Source organism: Lampetra fluviatilis, chromosome 25 (genome assembly GCF_964198595.1).
Source record: "Lampetra fluviatilis chromosome 25, kcLamFluv1.1, whole genome shotgun sequence".
Taxonomy (NCBI): domain Eukaryota; kingdom Metazoa; phylum Chordata; class Hyperoartia; order Petromyzontiformes; family Petromyzontidae; genus Lampetra; species Lampetra fluviatilis.
The window spans coordinates 9,041,776-9,062,803 of record NC_136299.1 but is presented as its reverse complement, the minus strand read 5'-3'; the positions used below and the strand labels follow the sequence as shown (position 1 = coordinate 9,062,803).

The 21,028-nt window shown below is 54.8% G+C and overlaps 2 protein-coding genes across 2 annotated transcripts in view; one reads left to right on the top strand and one right to left on the bottom strand.

Annotated features, from left to right (window-relative positions):
* The window catches only part of LOC144941621 (uncharacterized), a 14,677-nt gene extending 5,373 nt beyond the window's left edge, over window positions 1-9,304 (bottom strand). The window contains exon 1 of the mRNA XM_078867940.1: window positions 9,296-9,304. Within this exon, the coding sequence (XP_078724066.1) occupies window positions 9,296-9,304 (9 nt within the window). The remainder of the gene's footprint in view (window positions 1-9,295) is intronic.
* Window positions 9,305-10,727: 1,423 nt separating this feature from the next.
* On the top strand, window positions 10,728-14,398 carry LOC144941769 (uncharacterized). The gene has a single exon (XM_078868196.1). The coding sequence runs from the start codon at window positions 11,614-11,616 to the stop codon at window positions 12,250-12,252; it is 639 nt and encodes a 212-aa protein (XP_078724322.1). The 5' UTR covers window positions 10,728-11,613; the 3' UTR covers window positions 12,253-14,398.
* Window positions 14,399-21,028: the final 6,630 nt, after the last annotated feature.

The following is a 21,028-nucleotide window of genomic DNA, read 5'->3' as shown; positions in this document are numbered from 1 at the left end:
GCACCTGCTGGGTCTGCCCCGTGACCTCCTGCCAGCGGGCGTTCGACACTTCACGTGGCCTCAATGTGCACATAGCCTGGCACAAGCGTCGTGGTTACGTCACCGCCACTTAGTGGCGAATGACGATTGTTGTGTGTACAGGTGTGTGTGGGGGGGGGGGAGCGGTAGTGTAGCGGTTAGCGCTACGCTGCGCTACGAACCTGGGGACCCGGATTCGATTCCCGCTCACGGCCAATACCAGTGACGATTATCGGAACCGGCCCTGGGCCTCCCCTATGTCGACTCAGCCTCAAATGAGTACCTGGTGCGGTGTGTAAACATCGCCACTGGGGAGACAAAGGCGGTCGGGCGTGGTGCTGGCCACCCACCTTCCTCGTGTGACGTTCTGGCTTTGATAGGTGCTCGCTAACAGCACTTGCTCCAACAGCATCTAAAGGCTATACGGGGCATCTTTGTCTTTGTGAGAGAAGAGAGTGCGCGTGCATGTGTGTCGTTTAGTAAAAGCCTTGCAAGGTGAGAGTGAGATTGTGAAAGCGAGCACGTGTCTTCTTCGTGTGTGTGTGTCATCGAGTAGCCTCATCAGAGCATCTGTCAACAGGACGGAACTGCACTACGTCACCTTCATAAATGGAATTATTCAAGACGCGAGCCACAGTGGTTCGACTGTGGCCATGCAATCCAAACTCTGGGACCGCACAGTAAATCAAATGTCGTTTGCGATTCTTGAACGAAGGAGAAAAGCTGAAAAACGACACGAATTCTCTCTCTCTCCTGCAGTCGCTCTTGCGCCCTGTGGCTGGCAGATCTCGACGTTTGCATCTAGCTCATGTGACATATTGCCATACACAAGAAGATGCACATCTACAGAGAGACGCACGGAGATGCGCAGATAGCTATAAGGAAGGCGTTGAGATGCAGATACACTTAAACAAATCTACATGAAAGACAAGCCCGCAGTGCGATTGTGGCTACCGTGCCTACCACAAGCTATGGGCCGTACAGTAAACAACAGCATTCTAGATTTGAAGCTTTCGTGACTGCAAGGATTCATATTCTTAGGTTTTTTTCGGTAAAGTCACGTAGGTAAAAAATTAAAATTAATAAAAGTATGATATTATATTATTGTATTATATTATTTTTATTTTACTTTTATTAATTTTTTTTTACCTACGTGACTTTACCGAAAAAACCTTAGAATATAAACAACAGCAGTCTGCGCTATGTAAACTATTTGTTTTTTATTTTACCAGGTAAGGCCCACTGAGCTATGTAGCTCGCTCTTGTTCTGAAGCAAGCTGGCCACAAATGAAAGCTCAACGAAGTTGGCTTATCACGTGGATATCTAGAGTGGCCAAATTCTCTAAACGAGTGGTTTATTTATTTTCATGTGGAGGGAGGAGGGGGGGATACAAAATAACCGGGATGACCCGGAGAAAAATCCACGCGACCAGGGCGATAGAGACATCATCCACAGACTCCAAATATACAGCGGCAGGCGTCATTCAAACGACACGAACTCTCTTTCTCTCTCTCTGCCACTTCAAATGTCTCGCCCGCACGGGTTTTACTCCGTATTCTTGTCCGGGGAAATCGAGTGTTGAGACCCACACGGCGTACAGCCGTTTCAATGCGAGGCAACATAAACAACAACACCCAACAAAAACAATCTATTTGTGTTTCTCCATTGTCGGACGGACGATGAGATGTATAGGGGGCACGGGGGTGACCAATAGGGTCTGAATTGGTCTGTAATAAGGTAGGGCACTGATTAGGGGTTGACGAGTGAAAAATGCTCTGCTGAAGCTCTCTTGTAGTGACCAGCATCAGAATCAGCCATCGACGTTAGAATGTAGCCCACCGAACCGCATTGCTGCGACCATCCGTGCGCGAGAATGGAATTGTGGGTGGAGTAGTCGCGGGTGACCTTGCAGTGTTGGAGGGAGAGCGGTGTTGATGCTGTGAGAGCGAGAACGTGTCTCGGCGTGACGGTGTCTGTGGGCCTGCATAGGTGCTGCTGCTCGCTAACAGCACTTGCCCCAAACAGCATGTTAAGGCTACACCGTGGGGGGGATCTTTGTCTTTGTTTTGTGTGCGGTAGTGGAGCGGTGGTGGAGCGCTTAGCGCGCTGCGCTCCGAACCTGGCGACCCGGGTTCGATTCCCGCTCACGGCCAAAACCGGTGACGGTTATCCGATATCGGTCCTGGGCATCCCCTGGGTTGACTCAGCCTCAAATGAGTACCTGCTGCGGTGTGTAAACATCGCCACTGGGGAGAGAAATGCGGCCGGGCGTGGTGCCGGCCACTCCACCACCCCTCGTGTGCCGTGCGGGCCTTCATAGGTGCTGTACCCGCTAACAGCACTTGCCCCAACAGTACGTGAAGCCTACACGGTGGGGAGGGAGATCTTTGTCTTTTGTTCCGTGCGAGATGGACAGATACCACTCTTTGACATTCTACCGTTCACCGCTGACGATTCCCCAGGGGCTCGAATCACCACCGTCAGAGGAATGTAGAATTTCCAGTACAGTGCAGTGATGGGGGGGGGGGTAGGGGGGGTAGGGGGATCTCCACCTGGAGTCGTTTCTACTCCACCCGTGTCCCCGTGGACTCCGTGGGCTGAACGGTCCTGCTGCTTGCGGAGACTGAACACCACTTGAACAACAACAGATGAGCCATCGGGGTTTGATTTTCCTCTTCTTATTATTATCGTTATCTCCACACACGTGTCTCTCCACGTTGACAAACGCTACACAAAAAACGAAGTATTGTAGAGGCAATCACGGCCTTCTGGGATCGCACCGGTTCAGTGCGAGCAACACGCCGGACCGGTTTCGATACAGTCCAGCGGTGGCTCCTCTGCGTGCCATGAAAGAAGGGACGTTGCCCGAAACGTCGACTAATTATATTTTTTAGTTGCTTTGAGTTTCGTCGATTGTCGCGGTTGCGGCGAGCGATCAGCACGGCTCTCTTCGCTTTCGTTCTGCTTGCCTGTCGGAGTGTCGTTGGGTTTTTTTTTGGTACGTTGTCCGACGTTTCGTAACGCGTGCTGGGGAGCTTGTTCAGGAACCGGAGGGTATCAATTCTGCAGCAATTCGCATCGTGCCGAACAACACGCGTGGCACGGCCCGAATCGCACACGCACACACACACACGCCGGATAACTCACCAAACAGCCGTCTGCCGTCCCCGCCATAAGAACGTGGAATTCCCGTCACTCGCCGCTTTGAAGTTGATGAATGTGATCAACTTGCCGGGTTTGTGTTACTGCCGCGCCGTGAGATAGCTTGCGGTGTGACAACAACGAGCGGAGCACCGGGCGGCTCAAGACGCAGCAAGTTGGCACAGTCGGGGGCATCTCCGGCAAAAGAGCTTTGCAGCTCATCGGATTCCTCCAGTACGAATACATATTCTGATTCTGCACAGTCATCTCAGTCGGTCAACCCATGGCACCTGGGTCTGGCCCGTGACCTCCTGCCAGCGGGCGTTCGACGCTACACGTGGCACTTAAAGTGCACCTAGCCTGGCACGAGCGCCGGGTCGTCATCACCGCAACCTCGTGGCGAATGGCGGTTTGTTGTAGTTGGTGATGTGACTCGGGGGGAATTCTGACGTCTTAACGCTGACAATGCACGTGAAGGGGGAGGAGGGGCAAAAATCCGAAGTTCCCCGAGAAAAACCACGAGCCAGGAAGAGGCGCTCTCACGTGGCAGGGGTTCCACGTTTCCATTCACAGCGAACCGCCCTGCTTATGCCTGCCGGTGTGTACTCTGTTAATCGTTAAACACACGCGTATAAATATACATGCGGCAGTGCTGAGCGTCCTCTGTTTCACGCTGGAGGTTAAAAAGAGATCCCGCGATTTAATTCGCTAAGGGTAGGCCATTGTGTGCCACATCTAGCTCACATTGGAAACGATCTGCTAATTATTAAATTGGGTTTGCGCACACACACACACCCCGCGGTTGAACATACACACACCGCGGTTGAACATACACACACCGCGGTTGAACATACACACACCGCGGTTAAACATACACACACCGCGGTTGAACATACACACACCGCGGTTGAACATACACACACCGCAGTTGAACATACACACACCGCGGATGCAGCTTTCATCGCCCCCTAGTGTCCGACTTCTTCTCCAGGGAACTCTTGAAAATGAGACTCATCCTGAGACTCATCACAACTGGTTGAACAAAATAAACACCGACGTCTAAGAATGAAACATTGTTTGTTTACTCCATCATAGCCATCATCGCCATCATCATCATCATCCTATTGGCTGTCCAGACGAACATTATCCATCAGCGTGTGCTTCATGGAACAAACCCCGGGTTGTGTGTGTTTTGTGCGTGCGTGTTTTGTGTTTCTCGTGTGCGTGTGTGTGTTTTGTGTGTGTGTTTCGTGTGTGCGTGTGTGTGTTTTGTTTTGTGCGTGTGTGTCGTGCGTGTGTGTGTTTTGTGTGTGCGTGTGTGTGTTTTATATTGTGCGCGTGTGTCGTGCGTGTGTGTGCATGTGTGTGTGTTTTGTGTGTGTTTTGTGTGTGTGTGTGCGTGTTTTGTGTGTGCGTGTGTTTTGTGTGTGCGTGTGTTTTGTGTGTGCGTGTGTTTTGTGTGTGTTTTGTGTGTGCATGTGTGAGTGTTTTGTGTGTGCGTGTGTTTTGTGTGTGTGTGGGAGGCGGCCTTCAGAATAATTACTTTGCTCAGGTTGTTGGGTTTTTTCTGTGTTTTTGGACAAAATTTCTTTGGGGCGGTTGCTCGTGTTACGACTTGCAAAACAAAATACCTGGCGCGCCTGTGGGGGGGGGGGCCGTGGGGTGACGAGGGGGGAGGCACGGGGTGAGTGGCGTGGTCGTACGAATTCTGCTCGTGGTTTACAGAGTTTGTTGTTGGTCGAATTCGTAACGATTATTTAATTACATTTGGTGATGCTGCTGCTGCTGCGTTGGCGGTTGTTGTGCACAAGCGCAACCAACAACAATAGTGGCACTGCGCGAGACAGAGACACTGCAAACTCCAGATATACAGCAGGTGATGATGATGAGAGAGAGAGACACGCAAACTCCAGATATACAGCAGCAGGCGTCAGGGTAGGGATCGAACTCACGACCTCCTGCATACCAGGCGAGGTAGTTAACATCTCGACACGGCGGCGCCCAGTATTTTTAAGGTTCATCAGTACACATCGTAGTATTAACCAGGGCGGCCGCTGGAATTCGAACCAGGAAACTCTGCAACAACAAGCGGTGAACGCGCTGCTGCTAAGCAGGAGGTGTGAGTACCCACGCTTTAACCCCCCCCCACACACACACGCGACCCACCAATTGACCAATACGTGATTAGACGAACTTGTGATGAATCCATTCGTCACTTTTGTTGGCTGGAGAGAGAGCTGGGGTGGGGCGGAAGGTGTGGGGGTGGGGTTTAGGAAATCCCCCCCTCCCCTCCGTTATTCCATCTGCCACGCCGGGAGATAGAGTCGGAACGGCGCCCTCTGGATTGCCAGTGAGTCCAGTGAGCTCGCCAAAGAACAGCTGAGAGCAAGACGGCCTTGTTCATGCATTGCAACTATTTAGTTTATTTTATTATTGCATTTACAAAGTAGTGAATGAGAAGTGTAACAGTATGCTAAGGCTATACAACGAGAACTTTGTCTTTGTTCCAGCCTTAAGTGTGTATCTGGTGCAGTATATAACATCAGCGCCAGGGAGACAAAGGCGGCCGGGCGTGGTGCTGTTCACCCAACCTCTTGTGTGCCGTTCTGGCCTTCATAGGTGCTCGATAACTGCACTTGCCCCAAAATCATGTTAAGCCAATATGGGGGATCTTTCTATCTGCTTGTGTAAGGTCTACTTGGCCTGAAATTTGCACCTGGCACGGATATATTTTAAAAATTACATCAGAAATTGGGGAGACAAAGGTGGCCTGGGCTTGATGTTGAACACACACCCTCACGGCCAACTAGTCCTGGGCACCTCCTAGGTCGACTCAGCCTCAAATCAGTACCTGCTGCGGTGTTGTAGTAAACATCGCCACTGGGGAGACAAAGGCGGCCGGGCGTGGTGCTAGCCACGCATCCTTCCTCGTGTGCCGTGCCGGCCTTCATAGGTGCCACTCGCTAACAGCACTTGTCCCAACATTCCGTTAAAGGTTACTAACTCGCCTTTTGCCCGTCCAAGAACGACGGGTGTATTTCAGTAAATCTGAAACTTGCAAGCGAAAAGCGGACCCCGACGTGATATATTCATTGCATCAATTCGTGTGCAATTTGTAAGACCGCGGTGACACAGACTTATTTCATTTTAAGGTTATAATCCCTTGTTCATTATGATGTCATTGTTTACTTTGATGTCTCAACGGCGTTACGGAGATCACGTGACGTGAGGGTTCTGCCTTTGTAGTGAGGGTTGTAAGTTGACGCCGAGGAGGGGGGAGGAGGCGCCTAGCCCCCCCCCCCATGTGGAGTGACGTCGGCCGCTAATTATTATTAATGAGGGGGGGGGAGGTCCATGTGGAGGACGTCACCTGCTCATGATTATTAATGAAGGAGGCTGGCCGACGTGGAGTGACGTCACGCGCGTTGCACACAGACATTCTTGGCTCGTAGTAAATGTTGGTGGCAGTGGGGCGGCGAGGGGGTGGGTTAGAGCTTTGGCCTTGTCGTAGAGTCTTGCTGTGGCGTGCGATGAGAAGGCAAGAAAGAGTTCCCTGGAGAAAGTCCACACACACGCGTGGGGGAAAGGCAACTCGGCCACGTCTCTCTCTCTCAGTTTATCGTAACATGGGAGCAAAGATCGACGGCCCACCCCTGCGCCCCCACTGCTCATACATTAAAACAGTTGACCTGCTCGTTTTACAACAACCTCTGACGTTGTCACCTTCGCGATACAGCAACGAACACCGTCGCAGCGCGCACGTACGGCGTTCAAATAAATGACACAGAGGCAGAGGTCACCCGTGTAGCCTGTAACAGACTGTAGGGGTAAGTGCCGTTAGCGAGTAGCAGCACCTATGAAGGCCGGCACGGTGGCACACGAGAGGGTTGGGTGGGCAGCATCTCGCCTGATCGCATTTGGCTCCCGAGTGGTGATGTTTACACACCGCGCCAGGTACTCATTTGAGGCTCAGTCTACCTAGGGGAGGCCCAGGACCTATTCAGAGAATTGTCACTAACGGTGTTGGAATCGACCCCGGGTCACTGGGCTCGTAGCCTGGTGCATGAACCTCTACGCCACCGCTCCCAGTACGTACGGCGTTGAAATAATAACACAGACCACCACCATCATCGTCATCATCTGCCATCATCTATCTATCAATCCACTTGCTGTGGGCGCTGCCACGGCTCTCACAATCCATCAAGCGAGCCGCCCCGCTCCATCACCCCGCGGTTGACGTCCTTTCTGTTGAACACGTGGTAGTAGTGGTCGTGGTCGTAGTGGGAGGGCTCTCGCGGCCAATGTTATACGTAACAAAGGATACTGTGATAGTGCGCTGTTTTTGAGTTGTACGCCTTTTGGCGTCATCTGGTCCAACACCTATGGAGACTAGGCTCTAAGAAAAGCTGTCTCAGGTGTGGACCAATCAACTTCAAGGACAGTGCATATCATTATCATCATCATCAGAGTTGTTTCTTTTTGTTTGCATTTTTGACTGCTTGTGTTGTGGTTATTGCAAACATGATCCCTCGTATAAAGGTGTCAGTTTTGTACCAGATAAAAGGGTAAAAACCTATTACTATATTTTTCTACTGGTAAAGGAGGTCTCATAGTGTAATAAACGATTGTTTTTTTGGGTTAGATCGCGTAAATAGCGACGTGTCGTTAAACCCGCCACCACCCGACGACACGGCCGCCAGTTGGTAAGGTTTGTCACGTAGAAACAAAGTGCCAATTGGTTACTACTTCAGTGCACCGGCGTGTTGGAAAGTAAACCCACAATGACATCTTACAATTCGAGTACGACATTATGGCAAACGTGATTAACAACCAGGCGATTTTGACAGAATTGTGAAGAAGTCTTCCTGTTTCTGTCCCTGTCCCATCACTCTCCCTTCTCCCTCTATCCCGGGCGTGGTTTTCTCTCTCTCTCATTTGGCTGTTGCTCCGTTGTTAGTCTTGTCCAGAGGCCGGCAAACCTTTGCGGGCAGCAGTTTTGTTTTTTACTTAAATCTTCACCCGCAATCTAACGTAAATATAATTGTTTCAATGTGGCTGGGAATGGGGGCCAATATGGAATGTCTTGGTGACAACAACATATACAAAAGTCAAATTGTATTCGTGAAGAATAACTAAGGCGGGAGGGGGGGGGAGATGGAAAAACGAAATAGACGCAATTTATTCCATCAACCATCTTCATCATTCAAGCCAGAATGTGTTTGTCGTCTGCTGTATAGCTACTGCTGCTGCTGTATAGCTACTGCTGCTACTGCTGCTGATACTGCTGCTGCTGCTACTACTGCTGCTGCTGCAGCAGCCGTGTTTGTGTCCAAGTGGCCCTGCACTCAGACGCCGACTCGCGAACTATTTTGGTCAAGAAGTCAAAACCGATGCCTCTGCCACCTCTTTGTCGAAAGGTCACGACCCCTGCGTCTTGACCCACCGTCAGTCGCCCCCTCCTCGTCGTGAGGACGCGCCGGGCCCAAGACCCCACGGCGCTTCCCCGCACGGTTTGAATGTCACTCTTCGAACGGAGTGCGCGTTCTCTCACCCACGTGGTCACCCACGTGGTCACCCGCGCGAGCACCATTCCCTGTCGCGGCGTGCGTTCACGCGTCCACGCGTGAACCTCTCACTGCTGGCGGAAGGGCAGCCCCAGCAGGGAGCTGCAGAGGTGGGGGGGGAGGGGTGCTGTAGTACGGGGGGGGGGGGTGCTGTAGTACGGGGGGGGGGCTGTAGGGGGAGGGGGGCTCTAGGGGGAGGGCTGTAGAGGGAGGACGGGGGCGGGGGGTCTTTTTCCCAGACGTCACGAAACGCGTCCGAATCTAAAGAAATAATCGATTCGTGCACATGGCGATGATTTATCGATCTTTAAAGAAATCGATCGACAGCCGATATCTTTGGAGCCAGACCGCATGAGTAAGAAACCGATTAGCGTGTAAGCAATTTGAGGTGGAGGAGGGTTGTACGACACACAATTTCCACTTTTGTTTTGGCCCACGCGGCTCTGACCCAAATATAAATTATGAATCACAACATTGATCGCGAAAGCGAACTGGACACGTGCTAAGTAGGCGTCACGCAGTTGAACGCGGCCTAGCAACACTTGGAATTCGCTGTCGAGGGTGACGTCACCCGAGCCATTGTTCGTCACGCGGGTGACGTCATTGGCGGGGAGAGTTACGAGAGAGGGAGCGATGGGGAGGGATAGAGGGGGAGTGGGGAGGGAGGGGAGGGAGAGTGGGGGGGAAGAGGGGAGGGAGAGTGGGGAGGGAGGGAGGGGAGGGAGAGAGGGGAGGGACAGAGGGGAGGGAGAGAGGGGAGGGAAAGTGGGGGAGGGAGGGGAGGGAGTGTGGGGGAGGGAGAGTGGGGGAGGGAGAGAGGGGAGGGAGTGTGGGGGAGGGAGAGTGGGGGAGGGAGAGATGAGCGAAAGAGGGATGAGGAGAGAGCGAGAGAGATGGGGGAGATGGGAGAGGAAGGGGGGGGAGATGGAGCAGAGGGGAGAGGGAGTGGGCGGGCTGAGTGTTGATGACGCTGTTGCGGCTGATGCAGCTGATGCTGACTCTGCACAGTGCCTGCCGCCCATGACTCACCACTCACACCCCCCCCACCCCCCACCTCACCGCCCCATCAACATCCAATTCCACAAACAGGGCGGCGTGTTATGGAACCGGGCCCGTAAACACGTTCGTATAATATTCTTTGGTGCTTTCGGTAAAGTCATGTAGAGAGGAAAAATAATGCAAATAAAGTGAATTTAAATATCACGACGTTTCGATCGCAATAAATATATCCACGTCCAGCAGTTACCTCCGTACACGTACATTCGACAAACGTCCGGAGAGACAAAGGTGGCCGGGCGTGCCTCTTCAAGCACCGGCCCCACCCACTCGCGTGCCGTGCCGGCCTTCATAGGTGCTCGCCAAAGAGCACTTGCCCCAACAGTCTGCGCAGGCTATGCGGGGGAATCTTTGTCTTTGTGTGGGTGCGGGGAGCGGTGGCGCAGCGGTTAGCGCGCTGCGAACTTCCCCCCCCCCTCCCCCCCCGTGAGCCAAGCGACGAATATCTGAACCCTGAACTCTGAACCCTGGTCCCGGGGCCATCCCTCGAGTTCAGGGGTCGGCAAGCTGCAGCTCTCCAACCGCACGCGGCTCTTTACAGACTGCTTGGTGACGTAATGTGTGTGTGTAATGTGTGTGTGTGATGTGTGTGTAATGTGTGTGTGATGTGATGTGTGTGTAATGTGTGTGTGTGATGTGTGTGTGTGATGTGTGTGATGTGTATGTGTGTGTGTGATGTGTGTATGATGTGTGTGTGTGATGTGTGTGTCTAATGTGTGTGTGTCTAATGTGTGTGTGTGATGTGTGTGTGTAATGTGTGTGTGTGATGTGTGTGTGTAATGTGTGTGTGTGTAATGTGTGTGTTTGATGTGTGTGTGTGTGATGTGTGTGTGTGTGATGTGTGTGTGTGTGTGATGTGTGTGTGATGTGTGTGTGATGTGTGTGTGTGTGATGTGTGTGTGTGTAATATGTGTGTGTGTGCGTAATGTGTGTGTGATGTGTGTGTGTGCGTGCGTAATGTGTGTATGTGATGTATGTATGTAATGTGTGTATGTAATGTGTGTGTATGTAAATTGTGTATGTAATGTGTGTTTGTGAACATATTCATGGCCATTGCGGATCTTGAAAAATTGAGTTCCGTGCCGAACAAAAATAAAAGGCCTCTCGTCATTATTATTGCCGACTCCCCTGGCCCTGCCCTGCTCCGCCCCTACTGGACATCCGTGAACAAGTGCTTCATAGCTCACCGGAGTCCTCCAGCACAAACAAATATTCTGACTTAAGTGAGTGCCTCGTGCCGCGTGTAAACATCGCTCCGCCCCCCTTCCCCCTCGCGTCCCCGTAACCCGCACGTCCGCTCCGTGTCTCTCGCTTGCCCCAAGGTGGCCGCGGGGTGCGCAAGCGCAAGGCCTCTCCAGAGCCCGACTGCGACCCCGGCGGGCCCCACTCGGGGATCTCCTCCGGCATCCCCTCTTCGGCGGCTGCGGGGGGTGGCGTCGTCGGCGGGGGGCGTCGGCGGGCCGACCAAATTGGAGGGGGCCGCGTCGGACGACGGCGGCGGCCCGCCGGGGCCCCTCGCTCACGGCTCGCGGCCCCCCCCCCGTCCCGTGGATCCCGGCGTGCGAGGCCCTGAAGCTGCCGCTCGGTTCCAACGCATTCCCCGGCTCGTCGTCTACCGCCGCCGCGTTGCAGCAGCAGCAGCAAGCGTCGAGCAGCGGCGGCGGCGTCGCGGCCGCCGCGTCGTCGTCCGCGTCGTCGTCCGATGGGAACCGCACCACGCCACCCGACTCGGTCGCCTCGTCCAACGGGACCAACGGCGCCGCCTCCTCCTCCACCGCCACTTCCTCCGCCTCCTCTTCGTCGTCGTCAACGGCTGCTGCGTTGGCGACGCTCATGTCGTCGTCGGCGTCGTCGGCGGCGTCGGCGGCGGTGGCGGCGGTGGCGGCCGACTCTATGCAGGACGAGCCGTCGCCCGGCAAAGACGGCGGCTCTGACGCCGTGCACTCCACCACCACCACGGCGGCGGCGTCGGCGGCGGGTGGCGCCGTGCGGGGGGCGGGCAGCCCCGGCTCTCCCGGCAGCAGCGGCAGCGGCAAGAGGCTGGCCGGCGAGCAAAGCGGCGGCGGTGGCGCCAACAACGCCAACGGATCGGCGCAGGGCAGCAACGGCGGCGGCGGCAGCAACGGGGTGAACAACAACGGCGTGGCTACCGGGAGCGGCGGGGCGGGGGGCCCGGACTCTGCGTCGGTGGGTGCCGGTGGCGCGGGGGGCCCCCTGTGCTGCACCAACTGCCACCAGCGGCTGGAGGACACGCACTTCGTGCAGTGCCCATCGGTGGCGGCGCACAAGTTCTGCTTCCCGTGCTCGCGCGACAGCATCAAGAAGCAGGGCACGAGCAGCGGCGAGGTGTACTGCCCCAGCGGGGAGAAGTGCCCGCTGGTGGGCTCCAACGTGCCCTGGGCCTTCATGCAGGGGGAGATCGCCACCATCCTGGCCGGCGAGATGACCGTCAAGAAGGAGAGGGACACCTGATGGTCGGGGGATCGTAGGATGGGATCGTCGGATGGGATGGGATCATCGGATGTGTTGGAGGATTTGCGTGGAACGTGGTGGCGGAAGTCGTGGGGGCACGTGTCGGTTGTGACCGGAGCGATGGATTTGCGTGGTTGCGATTGCGCGCGTGGTTGGGATTGCGCGCGTGGTTGAGATCGCGTGGTTGCGATTGCGTGCGTGATTGAGTGATTGGGATTGCACGGTTGGGATAGTGTGGTTGGTCTGTGTGCTTGAGATGGCATGGTTGCGATTGCAAGGTTGGGATTGTATGGTTAAGATGGCATGGTTGGGATCACGTGATTGGGATTGCACTGTTGGGATCGCGTGGTTCAGATTGCACGGTTGAGATTGATGGCAATCCGATTGCCTGCCGGTTGTGGGCAGTGGCGCACCCAGTTGGAACGATATTCACCGAGAGCAGCACCCAGAGGCAGCAAGTAGCCGAGGCGGAAACAACGTGTTTGCTGCCGTCACCGAGCTCAGGCCCAAAAGCGTCGAGCGGCCAGCAACAATCATCACGAGCATCGACCCCCCCTCTTGTGGAGCGGCGCTACGGGACTCACGAAACGTCCGTCGCTCGAACGCTTTTCTTCCGCGCGTAGCTCAGTGTGGCGGGCACCGCCGCCGGAGGCCGGCGGTGGAGCGAACGAGCGGCCGGTGCTATCGGGGAGGTCGCTGGTTCACACGTCCCCTCCCCACCCCTCCCTTTTCCGCGGTGGGCTTGGGGTGGGGTGGGTGGAGGGTAGTCGATAAAAACGAGCACCACTTTTTCGGGAACTTCAACGGCGGTTGTCCTGTCGGAGAGACTCTCGCCCCTCGCCGCCCGCCATGGGAATCTGGAATTTCCTGCCACCGGCTCAGGGCCGCAAACGGGAGATTACTTCAGACCACGCGCCACCTTCAATATAGAAACCAGGGAGTGAATCTTAAAAATGGGTCTGCGACGTACCACGTTTGGGGGGCGGCGGCCAATTTCCGCTTTGCCCACCCTCGCCCCCCCACCCCACCCCTCCCTTGAGTCTTGTTCTTCGTCCGGAATTTTTCCGTTCCGGTTGGAGTGGAACTCAGTAGGCGGCGGATGAGGAGGATGATGAATAGGATGATGAGGAGGAGGAGGATGGAAGACGTTTTCGTTGGCTTTTGAACGGCACACCACGACCCCGAGTGAACGACGGCAACGGTGGCGATGGCTCGTCGGGGGGTGGCAGGGTCGAGTCTGCTCCTGCTCCTCCATCATCATCGCCATCGTCACCGCCGGCTTTCCGCGGCGCGGCTCATATGACCACGGCAGTTCTTGGGAGACGACGACGATGGCCGGCCGTGCCATTGAAGATAACGATTCACAACCGCAACCCCCTAACTGCCCCGTCCGCAGGAACGTGGAATTTACGCAAAACACGCAACTTGAGCCGAGGGATGGCCAGCCCGCACGGGAGACGGAGCGACGGGACCGGCCCGTGAGCGCCGGTGGATCCGTTCTATCGCGGGAGATCACACCGTCAGCCTGAGAGGCGGAGGCCTTCATCCAGCAGTGGACTGACCATGGCTGGGTGATGATGATGAGCGATAGATACGCAAGATTTCGTTCGTCGGGTGTGAAACCGGCTCGCAACAACAACACAAAAACCACACGGACGCCCGTCGTTGTTGTCGCTTGTTGTTGTTGTTGTTGTGGCCCGGAAAAACTTGACGACGCCCACAGCTGCCAAACGGAGAGAGAGAGAGAGACTCTCCAGCTGAAGTGCGGAGATAAGGTTCGACTCCCGGCCGGCGAGCGAACACCGGCGAGAGCAGAAACCCACGCGACCACGAACGAGCGGGCGGGCGGGAAGGGGTGGGGGGGGTGCACGTGTACATTTTTCCAAGCGGTCACGACGTCGTGCGCGTGTACATAAGGTGCGAGAGTGGCGTCAACACGAGAGTGGGAGCGCGCACGCACCCGCCGTGCACCCACGCGCACACTCGCACGCGCGCGCTCACGTGAACGTTCCGTACACATCGTACACTACACGCGCGCGCACGCACGCGCGCTCAAGCACACACGGACAAAAGGAAACTTGGGTCTGGCTTTAAAAAAAACTTGTTCTGATTTGTGTTGCTGTTTATATTTTTGTGTGGGGGTAGGCCGGAGGCAGGGGGGGTGGGTGGGTGGGGAGGGCAGGGGTGGTGTTTTGATTTTATTATTTTTGTTGGGGGGGTGGGTGGGGGGGGGTCTGGACAGAGGGACGGGGCGAGCTGTGGGTTGAGTTGGAAGCAACGCGGGGATGTGGTTCGGATTTAATTACTCATTTTTTATTGAAGTCAACATGGGGGGGGGGGGGAAGTCTGTGGGTCAGGGGTTGGAGGTTCACGTTGGGATTGCCCTGAATGATGGAGGAAGGTAGGCGGTGGGCGAGGTGCAGGTATTGTTGTGTCCGCGCGTGTCTGCGCGTGCCCACGAGTGTCTACGTTGGCGCACCTGTGTCTCTCCGTGTTTGTGCGTCTGCGCTCCATTGTGTCCGCGTCGCATCTACCGGCGCAAGTTCGACGTGTCCACGTGAGCCCTGCGTGCCGTGTCTGCGTTCGCGTCGACCGGTGGCGCGGTGTTTACCGCACTGGTGCCACAAACCCAGCCACCCGAGTTCGATTCCCGCTCACAGTCAACACCTCCCCCCAGGTCGACTCAGCCTTAAATAAATACCTGGCACAGCGAGTAAACATCGGTGACACACAAAGGCGGCCTGGCGTGGTGCTGGCCGCACCATCCGTTCGTGTGACGTGCTGGCCTGCAAAGGTTCTCGCCAAGAGCTCTTGCCCCACAGACTGGTCAAGGGCTATACGGGGGACCTTTGTTTTATCGCTGCCCACGTGTCTATCTGGAGTGTCGATGAGTGTGGGTCTCCATTCACGTGCGTGTGTCTGCGTTCGTGTGTCTGTGTCTACGTTCACGTGTCCGAGCGCGGGTGAGCGTGGGTGAGCGTGGGTGAGTGAGCGAGTGTGCGAGCGAGTCTCTTGCTCCCCGCACTCATCATCCGTTCGTCGCCCCTCCTGACTAGGCTTGCGAGTGACCACGCGGCTCGCATTCGTCTGTGACCACGTGAGCTCCCATTCGTTTGTGACCACGTGGCTTGCCTTCCTTTGTGACCACGTGAGCTCGGCATTCGTTCGCGACCACGTGGCTCCCATTCGTTCGCAACCACGTGAGCTCGCCTTCCTTTGCGACCACGTGGTTCGCATTCGTTCGCCTCCATCGCCGTGCGTTGCACCGCTGGCGTGCATGGCAGGCGGTTCGTATAAATCATAACAATAACAACGGATAATAATAATAAAAACATGTAAAAACATTACGTTCGCATTCCTCTGCTTTATTTTCTCAATTGGGAAATGCAACTGCAGCGGTGAGCGAAGAGTAAATCCGCACGGACACCCCCTCCTGAAGCCCCTCACCTCGTGGCCACCAGCAGGACCTCGACATTGGAATCGAGCTCTGGAACGCATTGCCATCATTCTAGATTTGAAGCTTTCGTGACTGCAAGGATTCATATTCTTAGGTTTTTTCGGTAAAGTCACGTAGGTAAAAAATTAAAATTAATAAAAAAATAAAAATCACGTTTCGGAGGCAACACAAGCTTCCGTCTTCAGGTGGAACCGTCACAGCACGATTGCTGTATCAAGTTAGTCTTACTTGATACAACAATCGTGCTGTGATGGTTCCACCTGAAACCGGAAGCTTGTGTTGCCTCCGAAACGTCGTGATTTTTATTTTACTTTTATTAATTTTTTACCTACGTGACTTTACCCAAAAAAAACCCTAAGAATAGTATTGCCATCACCTGAAGGAGACTGCTTGTGTTGCGATTGAAACGTCGCAGGTTTTTGCTTTTAATTTAAATTTTTGTTTTCTATCTACTTGACTTTGCCGAAAGAACCAAGGATATAGTAGTAACCACTGATGATAGTAGTATCCACTGACACTACAGTAGTAACTACTAACTCTACAGTAGTATCTACCGACTGTAGTAGTATCTACTGACTCTTCAGTAGTATCTGCCGACTCTATAGTAGTATAAACCAACTCTATAGTAGTAAATACTGACTCTACAGTAGTATCTAATTACTATAGAAGTATCTACTGAATCTATAGTATCTATTGACTTTCGTAGTATCCACTGACTATATTAGTAACTACTAACTATATAGTATCTGCTGACTCTATAGCACTATCTGCTGATTATACCAGTATCTACCGACTATAGTAGTAACTACTGACTCTAAAGTAGTATCTACTAAATCTATAGTAGTATCTACCGACTATAGTAGTATCTACTGACTCTACAGTAGCATCTACCGACTCTGCAGTAGTATCTACCGACTCTATAATAGTATCTAGTCAGTATACAATGTGCCACTGTGAGGCCTAGTCCCATGAAGAGCCCCCAGCCTTGCCTAGATTGCCCAGCCGGCCGAGGTGGCACCTTGGCAGGCTGGGGCTGGGATGCTATACCCCCCCCCACCGCCCCTATCGTAGTAAGTGCACAGATTGGGATGGGGGACATCACACTTTGAATAATTTACCTCAGCGTTGTGTATTTTTTGTTGCATTTTTAACGCGAGAATTCCCCCCTCCCCCTACCGATCGCGTGTGTGCGTTGCTAGGGCAACCACCACGACGGAGCCGGTTTTTTCGCGCATGCGCAGATGCGTGCTCTGGCGCCACCCTGTGCGTATAAAAGGAATACATTGTGAATTTAACGACAGTCAAACCTTGGATTGCGAGTAACTTGGTCTGCGAGTGTTTTGCAAGACGAGCAATTTTTTTAAAATAAATATTAATTTGATAAACGAGCGAGGTCTTGCAATACGAGTAGTACGTGTACACGCTTTGTCTGCCGAGCGTCACGTGATCACAACTGATGTACGAGTGCTTTGATATACGAGTGCTTTGGATTACAAACACGTTTCCGGAACGAATTATGCTCGCAATCCAAGGTTTCATTGTACTTTAAAGTTGACAGATGTGAAATACGAATAGCGCTTTTTCGTCCCGGAGCATACGGCGTGGTATCTGTGTACGTTTTCGATACGTGAACCCCACAGTTTGTCAGTTAAAAACGTCTCAAGGTACCTGCACAGACAGCCAGACAAAGAATGACGTTAATAGGTAAGATGCAACAGGCCCCGCACTGGTTTAATCCAGCACTGAGTGCGCGAACCACTACGCCACCGGCTGCCCATGCAATTGCCACACACGCATGTCCACACAAAGGCAAAGATCCCCCGTTTAGCCTTAACAGACTGGGCAAGTGCTGTGAGCAGAGTAGCACCTATGAAGGCCGGGACGGCACGCCCGGTCGCCTTTATCTCCCCCAATGATGATGCTTACACACCGCACCAAGGTACTAATTTGAGGCCGAGTCTACCTAGGGGAGGCCCAGACGTGGAGAGCGAGATGGAGAGAGGTAAACAGACATCTGTAGAGAGCTGAAAAAATTAATTTGGATGGAGGGGGGTGAAGGAGAGTGAGAGAGATAGCCAAAGAGATAAATATAGCGGTGGAGATAAGGAGAGGGTTGGTTTAAATCCTCTGCAGTATGTAGGTGAAAGAGAATCGGAGAAGTATGAAAGGAGAAACTGAGAGGCCGTTATTTTGGGAGAGAGAGCTGGAGAGAGATAAATATAGACGTGGATACCGAGAGCGTGGGGTACACACATAGAGAGAGAGATGTGGAGAGAGATGCAGAGAGATATGCAAAGAGCTCTTGAGAGGCAGAAATAGATTTGATGGGGTGAGTGGTGGTACTCTTAGGTTTTTTCGGTAAAGTCACGTAGGTAAAAAAGAATAAGAATAATAGAAATAAAATAAGAATAAATCAATTAGTGATTTAATTTATTTATTATTATTTTATTTCTATATTTTACCTACGTGACTTTACCAAAAAAGACCCTAAGAGTATGAATCCTTGCAGTCACGAAAGCTTCAAATCTAGTGGTGGTGGTGTTGGTGGGGAAAGATTGCGTGTTTGGGGTGTGACGTCAACCCCGGATAACAGAGGGCAGTGACAAGAGGGAGGGGAGGGGGGGCAGGGGTAAAGGGCAGCGGACGCCGATTATTCGTGGAGGATGGAGAGGAGGGGGTGGGTGGGTTGAAGAAGGGAAGGGGGGGGCAGGCAATGTGGGCTGGAAGGGAGGGTGGGGGGGATTGGGTGGAGGAGATGCAAAAGAGAGAGGGCGGATGGATCTGGTGGCGGGGCAGGGGGGTTGGTGGGGAGGGGTTGGATGGAGGAATGGGGGGAGTGGTGGGCTGGGGGTTGGAGGAGGGGGGGGGTCATGACAGGCACCCACAGCCCCCCACCGCCGCCACACCGTCCAGACGCACTGTATCCACGGCGAGAGCGAAAACACGATCGAGTTACAGGGCCACGCTCACCCGTGTCAACATACAAAGGTCCCCCGGGTAGGCTTGCAACGGTGCTGCTGGGGGCAAGTGCGAGCCGAGGAAAGCCGAGCCGCTCGAGGGAGCGGGCGGGGTTCGAGCACCACGCCTTTGTCTTTCCACGGGTGACGTCATGTCGCCGCCGGTGCCAGGCTAGGTGCACACACACACACAAGGCCCCACCCTGCTCCCCCCCCCCCCCGTATAACCTTGAACAGGCTGTTGTGGGGCAAGTGCTGACAGCGAGGCGAGCACGGCGGTACGGGTGGAGCAGCCACGCCCGACCGCCTTTGTCTCCCCCCAGTGGCGACGTTTGCTACACACCGCACCGAGGTGCTCAATTCGAGGCTGAGTCGACCTAGGGGGCAGGCCCAGGACCGTTTCAATGTAACCGCAACACACACATCGCCACGTCTCTGTGTGTGTGTGGTCACGTGGGGGGGGGGGGTCGAGCACGTGGAGTTTACAGTGAACGCCGCGTCACGGGGACGTCCAGGGCGTCACCGTGCAGACACACGTGGCAAAGGTCCCCCGTGTAGCCTCCAGCAGTCTCGGGGGGCAAGTGCAGCGAAGCGCCGAGCAGCACGCAGCGGAAGGCCGGCAACCGGTGCACGAGGGGCGCGGGAGGGGCGCGGGAGGCCAAGCGACCACGCCCTGCCGCCTTTGTCTCCCCAGTGTGGCGACGTTTTTACGCACGGCGCATCGGGTGCTCGGTTGAGGCCGAGTCGACCTAGGGGAGGGCCCGGGACCGCCGCAGATAGCCGTCTCTGGCGTTGGCCGTGTTCGTGGCGCGCAGGGCGCGCTAACCGATGCACCACCGCTCCCCCACACACACGTACAAAGACAAAGATCCCCAGTATAGCCTGCAACAGACTGTTGGGGCAAGTGCTGTTAGCGAGCACCTATAAAGGCCGGCACGGCACACGAGGGGGTGGGTGGCCAACACAACGCCCGGCCGCCTTTGTCTCCCCAGTGACAATGTTTACACACCGCACCAGGTACTCATTTGAGGCCGAGTCGACCTAGGGTAGGCCCAGGACCGGTTCAGATAATCGTCACTGGGTGCTGGCCGTGAGAGCGGGAATCGAACTCGGGTCCGCCGGGTTCGTAGCGCAGCGCGCTAACCGCTGCACCACAGCTCCCCACTGCACACACACACAGCGACACACAGAAACTTGGAGCCCCGCGGAATCCGGCGCGAGTAAATCTCTCGCTCACCGCACAGCCTCCTCGCGCGTCCAACGAGAGACACATGTCACCCTAACCCTCCCCACCCCTCTCCCTTCCCTCTCGTTTTCCTCTCTCCCGTCTCCAAATCCTTCCCCACGTCTCCTGCTCCCTGTCGTCTCCATCTCCCTACCCTGCTCTCCCTCCGTCTCTGTCTCTCTCCCTCTGTCTCCCTTCCTCTCTCCCTCCCACCTTCCTCTCCGCCACCGTGCATCTACATCCCGCCATCCAACCGCTCTCCAAGTCGCCGTCACGCCGCCACCCTCCCCCCCCGTCCTACCCAGCCACCCACCTGCGTTGGCCAGTGTTGGGGTCAAATTTGGGCAACCCCTTCCCTTCCCTGCCCCCAAACCCCACTTCCTAACACCAAGCCACGTGAGCCCCCCCCCCGCCCGCCCTAGGCCGTCGGACTGCAAGAAGGGCTGCGTGCAGAACGAGAGAGTGAGCGAGAGAGTGACCGAGAGAGTGAGCGAGAGAGTGACCGAGTGAGCGAGAGAGAGAGCGAGAGAATGAGCGAGAGAGTGAGCGAGTGACCGAGAGAGTGAGCGAGAGAGTGAGAGAGTGAGCGAGAGAGCGAGAGAGTGAGAGAGTGAGCGAGAGAGCGAGAGAGTGAGCGAGAAAGTGAGCGAGAGGTGGAAGTTTTACATAAAGCTAAGTAAAAAAAAATACGAAATGATGAACGAAGCAAAGTGCCGAATACACCGAGCATCTTCTTGTTTCCACTGATCGTAAAAAAAAAACCCTCGCCATCACACCAAGCCCCTAACGCCAGTTCTCAGTGTCAATCGCAGCCACAACTGAACCACAAAGTTACCCCCGGTGTCGCCTTAACAGATTGTTCCGGGGGGCGGGGGGCAAGTGGTGTTTGCGAGCACCCACATAAGCCGGCACGGCACACGACGGGCTGGGTAGGCCAGCACCACGCCCGGCCGCCTTTGTCTCCCCAGTGGCGATAATTTCCACACCGCACCAGGTACTCATTTTAGGCTTAGTCGACCTAGGGGAGGCCCACGGCCGGTTCAGATAATCGCCACTGGTGTTGGTGGCCGTGAGCCGGGAATCGAACTCGGGTCGCCGGGGTTTGTAGCCCGGGGCGCTAACCACTACACTGCCGCT

Excerpts from the sequence above, each read along its gene's own strand:
- LOC144941769 (XM_078868196.1), top strand. The coding sequence starts at position 11,614 with ATGTCGTCGTCGGCGTCGTCGGCGGCGTCGGCGGCGGTGGCGGCGGTG.